Here is an 11,769-nt window from a genome sequence, read left to right as displayed (position 1 = left end):
TGTACCTTTAGCCTACTTTTAGCCTGCACCAATGACTTATTGAACCAAAGATTTTTTTAAATTTTAAAATACAATGCAGCATCTTATTTTAAAAATATATATGAATATCCTCTGTGATCCTCTGCTGCGTTCAGTGTTGTAACTAACCGAGAAACGAGTTTTATCAGTAAAGGTTTATTTTCCCTTCAGGAAAGATAGGCCTACAGCTTACTTCGCCCAAAGCCCAGATTTCCCATTTTCTCGGCGATACTTAAAGGCACCATGTATCTGCCGATCTGAGCAGCGTGAAAACAGCATAGACACATAGACGCCGCATCGACTGTGGAGGGACGTGCCTAAAGCGCCGCCATCTTGGTACAGGGCTAGCAGAGGCAGCGATGCATGAACCTAGAAGGAAAGAGATACTCAATCTCAAAGTAGAACTATTCGCTGAATTTTGCACCGATTTCCAAACGTATTGATCTGTTAAAAACGTCACACATGTAGCTATGCTAAAAATATGGTTTTACTACCCAAATACAAATTTTACTTAATGTTATCAGCAGACTAGCTTCTGACAGAAGATTGTTGAAAAGATGCCGGACTTCAACTGAGCGATTTATGATCACTTTTATTGTGTAGAAACACCATTCCTCCATAGATGTAATGCACTGTAGTCGTGAGTGGCCCTGTTTCAAGATGGCCGCCCTGTAGGCACGCCGCTCCAGTAGACGGCAGCGCTCAATGAGGCGTCTATGTGTCTATGGAAAACAGTTTCAAAACTCTGTGTGCGTGCGCAGCCTGACTGGTCCGTATCTGCCGATCTGTTTGTCAATTTTAGACAGGGGTGGAGCAGCAATTTTGAAAGTGTGTGTGTGTGTGTGTGTGTGTGGGGGGGGGGGGGTGGAGCACATGAGCACTGCAACCATATTTGGCCCCTGTTTCAGTCTCTTTTTGTCATTCCTAACACAAAGAATAATGATAATGTTGAATAATATAAAAATCAGTGGATGGCTACTTACCATTAACTTTACTGGGCTTGCATTAACTTTGTTTGCCACCTGGCTTGCTTAATATCAGCTGACATGCCACAAAGCAAGACATAGTTTAGTTATTTACAGAGAAAATTCTACATTATTAACTTGTTAAATCACCATTTCATTCTTCTGCTCTGTTCGCTGTCTGCTGCAGTGATTGACTTCAGCTCCGTGTTAGCATGTAACTGCTTACTTTCACAGGACTAGTGGGTTTGGTCAAACGGCTGTGATTGGCTGGATCGCTGTCAATCAATCTAACTTGACCAATGGGTTTTCATGTCTGAGGGACTGCGGTGTGCTCCATTTCAGTACGCTGGTACACTGCCAGGGCAGGCAAACGGTTTAATACCTTAAGGAAAAGTGGGAGGGATGAAATCACCTTGTTGAAAAAGTCCCCCACGGGTGTGACGCCCATGATGTTAGACACTCGTAATTACAGGAAGTCTTTTGAAAACGAAAAGGATGAGTTTTGTGATGTTGAACGACCAGATTTGTGAATTTGCAATCCAATCACACAACCTCTGATTGCTCACACACAAATCGTATGCACACACAAGCGCCATTGTACATACACACACACTGCATTTGCTGTTGTCACCAGTGATACCTGTGACACCAAACCAACCAGGTCTTGTGTGTCAAAATTAAGTTTCAAATGTAAAAGTATATCGCCAAAAAAAAAAAAATAAATAAATAAAAAATCTCAAGACTAGGACTCACCTTAAGGCTATGTTTAAAGCTGTGGGAAACACTATTTAATCTTGTGTTACAATAGTGCAGTGTTAGATGGTGAAATATGTATTTAATATATTTTTTGTCAAGAAAATTGTGTGGGATTCCAATTTCCAGATGTTACTGTCCTTTTAAGCATTTTTACTCCCAGCTCATTGACTACAGCATGAAAATTAAAATATCATGAACAGTACTAAATCCATATAAATGTTTATAATAATGTGTTTAGATTTTTACAAGACTTTGTATATATTCAACCATATTTTTTTATTTACATACCAAGTCATGTGTTGTTGTTTTATTATTATTTTTTTTATCTGTGTTTGAAATCATTAAAAAAAATAAAAAAATAAAAAAACAACCTGCTGTCTAGTTTGTCATGGAACAGCTGATAGAACACAGTTCAGAGAGTCATGTCTTTTATGGTTATCTTTCAGCTTGCTTTGGGGAAAAACAAAAGTTGTGATGACTGCAGCAGCAAAACTGCGGCAATAGTTTAGGGTCAGAGAGGCAACATTTTTCCCTTTTAGTTAAAAATGTAGTTCATGCCTGTTTGAATGTTAACATTGTGTATTTTAACATTGTGGGTATAATGAAACAGTCACAATCATCTGAAAGGCAAATGGGTTTCATTATGTAAAAACTAGAAAAAAGTATGTCTATCCAAGCAGGCAAGAAGTTCAACAGCACCATGGACTGCAGGAATAGGGTTATTATGGATGCAAATAATTTGAGACTTTTTGTATTTCTGTTTTCAAATTTGATCACTGCTACTCCAGATATCATTACTAATTCTAGCCTATATTATGACAGCTAATACTATCACTACAGCTAATTCTACACTACTATACTGTATATTGCTAATGCAGTATAATACTGCTGCCACTATATGGTCTACCTCTAGCACATTACTACTAATATTCCTCCTTTCTCTACAGCTAATGTGACTGGTATTGCCACTTCCACAATCATACCAGCAAATATTACCACTACCACAACCAAACCAGCAACAATAGCACTACCACAAACATCCTAGCTAATACTAAACTTACCACTACTGTACTAGCTAACAGCGACTGTGCAAGCTACTGCCACTACCACAACCATACTAACGAACTAACAATACCACTACCACAAACATCCTTGTTGACAGTACCACAGTCATACTACCTAACAGGTACTGTGCCAGCTACTGCCACTACCACAACCATACTAGTTTTAAAAAAGAATGACCATTCTAATACTACCACAACCATACTAGTTAACAGCTTCTGCGCTAGCTACTCTCACTTAATACAGCTTCCACTAATAGCTGTTTTTCATGTTTTTTGAGTTGGTCCTAAACTGTTTTTGTGTGTGTCCCTGTGTCCGACTGCATCCTGCTGGGGATGGCTGCTGCCATCGAGGAGGTTCGGGGGAGTATGGGGCAGGGTGCCTGGTCTGGTCTGGGTGGGTGGTACATGTCCAAGTAACATCCACATGAACGTAAAGTCCAAATGTTTCCCAGCAAATATGAGCTACACTGTCACAAGATGGTCAATGATATTTACTTACGTGTGAGTGGTTTTAAAGTTGTGGCCAGTCGGTGTAATTCTCTGTACCAGATTACTAGATCTTTGTGCTATTCAAAAACATGCAATAATTTTAGATCTAGATAGTCCAAATGTCAGTCATTTTTGCTTTTGAGCTTGGCTCAGCTTGATATGCCACGAATGTTGCTTACTACCCCTTGGCTGCATACACATCTCTGCGATGACGTTGGCCCTTCTATACCAACCACCCCCCTTCTGTATGCTGCAAGTGTATGAAATGCACTTGCAGCATACAGGAGTTCTACTGACCTTATGTTGGCTAAAAATGACACAGGGGTGGGAGCCTAGCAATGAGTGGGCAGGCGGATCGGCATGCAGCTGTCACTGTGAGGCTTGCTTGGCTGGGACTGTCATTTCCCCCTTCAGACTGACGGGCAGAGGTAGGGGGAGATCATGAGTAGGGTGGTTTAACTCATGGCACAAGGAGTGCGGGGAGAACTGCGCAACTTGTCGGGCAGGACTTGATAATTATTTTCAACAAGAAAGCAAAAACAAATCTCAAGGCCACCGAGAAACTCACGGAAGACTTGCACACTATGCTTTGCGAAGAAGTTACACAATCGTGGGGAAAGGTTAAAAAAGACTGATCAGTCAGAGAACATCAGAAAAAGGAGGGGGAGAAGCAGGACCGTCACTTCCAAGAGACAAGAAAAGGGAGCTGGTAATGCAACATGATCCATTGGGTCTTGCCCTAAAAATACTTCTGGGCAGGAGAGTGGAAGCTATCTCTATCTGCTTAATTACCCGGCAATCGACAATTTCTTTTTTTTCTTTAGGCAACAGCTGAGGTCAGAGGACAACAAGTTGAGGAGTTGACATTGCAGATATGTTTCTAAAATATTAATTTTTCTTTATGTTCAAAAATGTGAGAACAATGTTAACTGTAATTTATATGTAAATCCTATTCTTAGACTCAAAGGCCCTGACTGGATTTAGTTGGAGAACATTACAAGAGGGCCCACTTAGTGTTATTGTCATACAGTCCAGGTGGACAGTTACAGAAGCCATTGGAGGATCTAAACAGTTAGTTGAACCATGAGAAAAACTGAGGTGAAAATGACCTTGAAAAAGGGGACAGATGAAGCAGTGGCATCACCGAGTCCCATCATCCCCCCTAAACGGTCCAAAGCGAGCCCAGAGGGAGTTGTCCCAGAATTTCGGGGACCCAGTTATCCCACCCCAACTCCACCTGTTTTTGTACGCAAAATGAGAAACGCTGCCGTGGGAACAGGTTGTGACATCCGTCTTAAGGTGACTGTGGCTGGAGACCCCCAGCCTTCGCTCTATTGGTACCACAATGATGACCTTGTCAACATGGAGAACCAAGAGTATGGAGGGCTCTGGATAAGGGACTGCAAACCCAATGATGCTGGACTCTACACCTGCATTGCCAATAATCACCTGGGAGAGGCTCGGAGCAGCGCTGTACTGGCTGTCTTGGATCTGGGTGAAGGTAACATCAAGAAATGCATTTTGAGTTTTACCTGGAATTAGACTGGTTCTTTAGAAGAAAGAATTTGTCTCTGTCTAGATTGATTAATTCTACCTGCAGATACTACAAGGACCAACTAAAATACTCCAGGTATTTAGAAACCATCACATTTTTAAAGTAGGTAGTATCCAGTTGAGTGTAAGAACAACAGACCCTTCCCTTTCTCTTCAAGCACTTTCTCTTATTGAGCCATTACATAAGGATTAGACTGTCAGAAACTGTCATTGTCTGTATGCTGTGATGACTGTATCATCATCATCACAAAAACAGTCAATGAAAATTACCTAGCATGTCACAGTCATCCAAAAGGCCCAACTCCCAGACAAGTGATAGGTCTAAACTCCAGCTACTTTAGGTGCAATATGAAATACTAATTACAAATAATACCTTAACCATGACATACGGTAAGTGCATCATCATGTTTTGTCAAGCATAAATTGGGATAAATCATAAATCATTTTATGTTATTTATCAGATAGCACACCAAATAGAGGCAAAGCACTTGAAATATAGAGGCCAGATTTAATATACATACGTATACATACAGTGTGTGCAGTACACTAATAAAACATATTTCGGTATAAAATCTAGCTCAAATGGCAGATTTTGTTTTACAAAATGCATATTAATCTTTCATACAATATATTGTCTTTCTCTAAATATTCTAATGAGTCACAACTGTTCCTGCACTGAATTCCTTCATTTCTTTGTTTCAACACATAGTAGGATGCTAAATTAATGCTGTATATTATGACCTATTAAGATTAGCATATGGCAGAGATTTTAAATGTCCACCACGCATGCTGAAAGTAGATCACTTTGGAAAAGACTGCTTTCGGCAGATTTAACCAAGGTTATTTCTTGAGTGATTACAATCAAATGCCTCAGTGTCTAACCAGGGATGCACAGAAGGCCATCACTGCATACATTCTGATCTACAAAACCTCTTTTTACTACCAGATCTAAATTCAGCTCACCTGAGTGCTCTGACCACCTCAGCTGCTTTGAAAAATGAAATTAGCATCTCCTCATGTGTGATCTTCATATATCTTTGTCATCGTTCTGCAAGTCTCAGCATGAGTGTGTAGTGGAATCTCTCTTTTCAATTTCATACTTGCTTTTCCTGCAAATAGAATAAACATGACGTGCATTTGCTTGCACAAAGATGTCAAGACGGATCCATGCTGAGTTCAGTTCAGTCAGCTTAATATAATAGTTTGGTAATTGATAGCATTCTCATATGCTGGCTGTTTACATAAGAATTCCTTAGGATTTCAAGCAACAGGATTCTTTGTGCAAGAACAGGACATAAATTGGGTACATAAGGGTTGAGATGTGTGCAAACTGGACAACATGATGGCATTTATTTGTGAATGAACATATTATATACAACATAATAGAATAGATTCTGGCTTTAAAAAACTTATATAGATTCATCACAGGCAATTCATTCATCTTCAGTAACCGCTTGTCCTGATGGGTCATGGGTGGGGGAGTTGGAGCCTATCCCAGTTCTTATAGGGTGAGAGGTAGGGTACACCCTGGACAGGCAACCATTAACACTCACATGCACAACTACAGCCAATTTAGAACAAGCATGTCTTTGGACAGTGGGAAGAAGCCGGAGTACCCGGAGTGAACCCACGCAGACACAGGGAGAACATGCAAACTCCACACAGAAAGGCCCCAGTCGGCCTGGATTCGAACCTGGAACCTTCTTGCTGTGAGGCATCAGTGCTAACCACCACTCCACTGTGCCATTACATCACTGGCAATTTCCTGCTATATTACAGGATAAATAGGTTGCTTTCAGTTTTCAGCACGGTGCCAATGGGTCAACATCTTGCACTGCATGCATCACATCAGGATAGCCACCATATTTAGAAAATACACTACTGGAGGAGAAGTGCTATTTCACCACACTTGTGTCACATAGTACAATGATGTCCACAGTAATCATATTACAAAAGAAGTGGTTTCATATAAGGAGGCCACACAATAGTCACTAGATCTCCATATGCCCTTAATGTAGGGGTGCCCACACTTTTTTGGCTTGCGAGCTACTTTTACAATGACCAAGTCAAAGTGGTCTACCCCCTATATATATCTATATATCTATATATATCTATATCTATATATCTATATCTATCTATATATATATATATATATCTATATATATATATATATATATATATATATATATATATATATATATAGTCACACTAATTGTCGTATTAATTGTTGCTACAGTGTTAAAAGCTCTATTCATCTTTGTTTTTATTTTTATCAAGAAAAAATGGCGCACTGCACCTCTAGAAATATAGCGCTGTCTCTTTAAGAAAGACGGTAGTCTTGAGTTGTTGTTGAAGTTGTGCGTGGCGGCTGTGCCGCTGAACTGAGGGCATGTTGCAAATATAAAGGAAAAATAAATAAAGATGAACGTTTGTCTTGCTGTTTGTTTTGGAGTTGCAATGGATAAACGTTTTAGACTAACATCCAAAAAAAAAAAAAATTAATGGAACGCGATCTACCGGTCGATCGCGATCGACGTAATGAGCACCCCTGCCTTAATGCATAATCCTTCAACCTGCCTATGATGCCTCTTATATTCAATAATTATAGCAGCTAACTCACCTGTGATAGAACAACTGCTGCCAATAGCTTTATTTATATTCATTATCAAACTGTCATATAACATCAGCTATATGTTGTATTTGTATCACCATCAGATTCTACATGTACGCTTTAGTCAGATATGACAGATGTATGTTTATCTCGTTCCTCCCGCTGCTCTCTTCTCTCTTTTTTTGTCTAAGGCCTGGCCGACCTTAGACAGATGTGTCCCTCCATATGAGTTGGGTTCTGCTCAAGGTTTCTTCCTGTTCAAAGGAAGTTTTTCCTTGCCACCGTCGCCTCTGGGGGTTTCAGGCCGGGTTTCAGACCGGATTTTGCAAAGCATCTTGAGACATTTTGTATAGTTATTATTAAATGAAACTGAACTGAATTATGTTTCAGCTAATCGGTCATTCAATTTTACAACTTTCAGCTGGACAAGGGCTTTGTTAGCATTTACATAAAGTGAGGTTTGTATTTGTCCTGTGCTTTTGACGCTCCATTTTAACCTTCAGTTTGATTCGGCTCTCTCCTGCTTTCCACAGCTGTTCCATCACTCAGTGATACAGCCTGGACCTTTTCCCTCTCTCTCCATCTTTGTAAATGCCTCTCTGTCCCATTCCACTTGTCCACCAACTCTCGGTAGTTATTTATACAGTGGAATGTGCCAGGCCTTAGATTTTTGTGATGTTAGCAGGCCAACATTTCTCCTGTTACACAGGAAGACATGACTGCTAATTTTAACCCAGCCCTGTATGACCCCACCCCCTCCTCTTCTTCCAGTGATCAGGTAAAGACCCAGATTTAAATCCACATCATCTGAACACACAAACATAAATATGTCTGCCATATATTGTTTTATGTCACTCATCTCCCATGATAAATATCTCTTATAGGTTCTTTATTGAAATGTGCAGGAAGTTCATTATATATAAATACTATTAAGATAATTTGCAATAAATTACACAAATAAGTACTGAAAGGTGAACAACACCTACATCTTTAAATACAAACAACGACATCAGTGATATGCGGTGAGGTTCGTGACTGCTGAGGCACAGAATTATGAACCCAATGGAATAGCTTAAATTTACCACACTGGTTAAGTTTCATATCTCAAATGAGCATTCTCTGCGCACATATAGGTAAGGTATTTGGCCAAAGGAACATTGTAAAATCTATAGCGGTTAAGAGAGAGAGAGTGTGTATTTGCAGTTCAGTCATACTCATTCAACGAGAGAGTATCCAGTGTGAAAAACAATACAAATCGTCACCTTAATCAAATATATATTATATAGCCAATAGTAATATTAAGTAGTTAAATCTTTATATTGTGATGATTTGATCCATTATAATTCAGACTTTTCAACAATATATCTTCCATCATTTGCCACTTCCTGTTTTGACTGAAGATCTAGTTTTGAGAATGTTCTAAGCTTAGATATAATCTTCCATTTTTGGCATTCAAACGGAGAAAAGATCCCAATAAACAGATCGTGGCCATACAGTTGACTTAGCGTAGAAAAAGAGTAACAGCATGAACCCGTGGCTCACTAGCGCCCTCTTCCACGAGGTAGAAGTACTGGCTGCCTTATCGCGTGCTTTTTCAGTCAGATCAACGAGACTAAATGTGTTAAACTCTACATGAAATACAATAACTAGGCTATGGGAAATTAGGACACATGATAAAAGTGTGTACAACCATTATAATGGTGACATACGGAGAGTTAGCCACATGCACGCGCCAAGGACACAAGCCTAACCCAGTTTGTGACAGATTGCACATTCGAGATGAGGCTCAGCTCGCTGCTGCCTCAACTTGCAACCTGACATAAATATTTATTTTTGGCACATTTTTTGACATCCGTAGGCTGCCTATACTTTTATGTTATTTCCTTTTGAGTTGGCAAACAGTAGTACTCTCAGAGTGCTACAGAAGAGCACTCTGAGATTAAACCAAACAGTATGCTGCAGGTTTTAAATCCAAAACAAGCACAAAAACACTAAAAAGCTGCTTAGAGTGAAGGATTTGGATGAGTTGGCACAATAACGAATGGAAAGTGATGTTATGAATAAACATACAGAACTTGTCTTAAGCTTGCAGCATAATTATACTTCTCGTGGCAGGGCTTAAATGGGAACTTTAGATGTCACCACCCAGTGTGACTGTCAGAGGCGTAACTAGGTTTTAAGGACGGGGGGCTTAGCCCCAAGTGTGAGCAAATGTGAGCAAACGAGCGCACGAGCACAAAATTTCACAAACAGCTAGCAAAGACTGAGAAATTATTTATTAGTTATTAGTAGTCATTTATTAGTATTTATTATCAGTCTGTGGAGTTAGTGTTAGGGTATTAGTGTGATTATTATTATTATTATTATTATCCACTGATGATAACCATACCTGAATGAGCTCAGCTCCTGTTTCACGGTGCATCCATGCGTAAAGTGAGAAACACAGCTGATGCTCCAGAAGGAAGTCACCCCAAAGATATGGTAAAGAGAGTGCACACTGAACTCTACAAACAACCAGGACCTTCACAGTGTATTTCAGACTAACTAGCTAGCTAAGTAGCAGCGTTGTTTTACAGCTGGAATGTAACTTTTGACCCAAAACAACAAAGGTAAGACGTGCGCAGAGATTGTAGTGTGTAAGCCAGGTTTTTATTTGTCAAACATGGAGCATTTCATTAATTACATGGGACTTTCTGCTGTTAGCTGCTGGAGCTAACTAACTGTTACTACCAGAACTTTCTTATATCCATTTGAGCATCCATCCATCCATTCATGTTCTTCTCCTAACTGTGTTCCGTTCGGCTCTGTGTGGCTGCGGGTACCGAGCAGGTACCGAGCCGCAAGCAAGGTCGCAGGGAAAACGTGGACTGGATTTTCAGTAATGTGGGCGTTCTGAACAAGTGGAATGGATTGATAACAAGGTACCAAAGGGGCTCTCTCTACCGTACACTACGAAGTTAGGGAAACTGACAGATATGATCACATTTAAGTCCTTAATGACAGGTTATATGATTATTTATTTAAACTGATATGCTGGCCGCTTCATATTGAATTTTTCGGTATTTTTTATTTTTTATTTTTATTTTTATTTTTATTTTTTAATAAAACAACACCAAACTATTTAGGGGGGCTTAAGAATATTTAGGCCTAAAACAGGCCTAACGACGCCACTGGTGACTGTGCCCCCTGTCTAGTGTGTTTTTTTATAATTTCCTCACCATGTGGTTTGTCTAAATGTATCTTCTCTCTTTGCTGTTCTCTTCTCTCTTTCTTCTGTCTGTACCCGGCTGGCCTTAGGCAGATGGGTCCCTCCATATGAGCTGGGTTCTGCTCGAGGTTTCTTCCTGTTAAAAGGGAGTTTTTCCTTGCCACCGTTGCCTTCAGGCTTGCTCTGGGGGTTTCAGGCCGGGTTTTTGTAAAGCGTCTTGAGACGATTTGTATTGTTATTGACGCTATATAAATAAAATTGAATTGAATTGAATTGAATGTTGGCTTCCTTTTGAACCCTGAATGTGAGCGAACAGGTGGAACCACAGTCACGCAGTGGAAATAGCCTTTACCACCCTGTGGCTTTAATAAGTAGCTAGATCAACCTTTTTTTTTTTTTTTAATGGACAAGGAATCCTAAAGGGACAATGGAGGAGGTTGTGTTATGGAGAAAGATATGTCTCAATATTATTCGTATATGCAAACACTGCAATCCATGCGTATGATAGAATTTGCAAATGCAAAGTCAAAATTCGTGACTTGTAAATTTAATTTGCAAGCGCAAAGTCAAAATTCGTGACTTGTAAATTGGTATTTGCACATAGGTGTAATGATTTATTCAAATGTTTGGAAACTTGCAAATTAAATCATACCAATTTGTACAAATATATCACTTCTCGATGTGCATCTGTCTTGAAATTTCATTTGCGACTCTTAGGCTACGTTCCGTGTGTGAAGCGTTGAATCTGCATTTGCCGATCATCCAACACGCGCATTCATCCCTGCGTTCGCTGGCATTATTTTGAGACAATCCTTTCGCTTTTTTCCAATCCGATCCGTACGCGAAGGTCTTAACCCCGGGCTATTCAATTGGCGGACCCCGGGCCGGGTCCGCCCCCTGAGGAATTTTGTACCGGACCTTACAGTGTCGTGTAGTTATTACATATGGATAGTCTAATACAGCGCATGATTATGGCTAATTGTGCATTCTCTCGTGTCATAGGAGATGGTATGCACACGTTTAAGTCGGACCTATATTTTGAGGGACCGCACATGACTAATCAAAGTCGCTGTTCGCCGTTCGCGCTCGAGTGCAACGCTCTGA

The 11,769-nt window shown here is 40.0% G+C and overlaps 1 protein-coding gene across 1 annotated transcript in view; it reads left to right on the top strand.

Annotated features, from left to right (window-relative positions):
• Positions 1-4,315: 4,315 nt before the first annotated feature.
• spegb (striated muscle enriched protein kinase b) overlaps positions 4,316-11,769 on the top strand; it is an 86,835-nt gene continuing 79,381 nt past the window's right edge. The window contains exon 1 of the mRNA XM_084544065.1: positions 4,316-4,793. Within this exon, the coding sequence (XP_084400191.1) occupies positions 4,376-4,793 (418 nt within the window). The 5' untranslated portion in view covers positions 4,316-4,375. The remainder of the gene's footprint in view (positions 4,794-11,769) is intronic.

This window comes from Chelon labrosus, assembly GCF_963514085.1.
Source record: "Chelon labrosus genome assembly, chromosome: 5".
Taxonomy (NCBI): Eukaryota; Metazoa; Chordata; class Actinopteri; order Mugiliformes; family Mugilidae; genus Chelon; species Chelon labrosus.
This window is presented reverse-complemented; position numbering and strand designations above follow the sequence as displayed.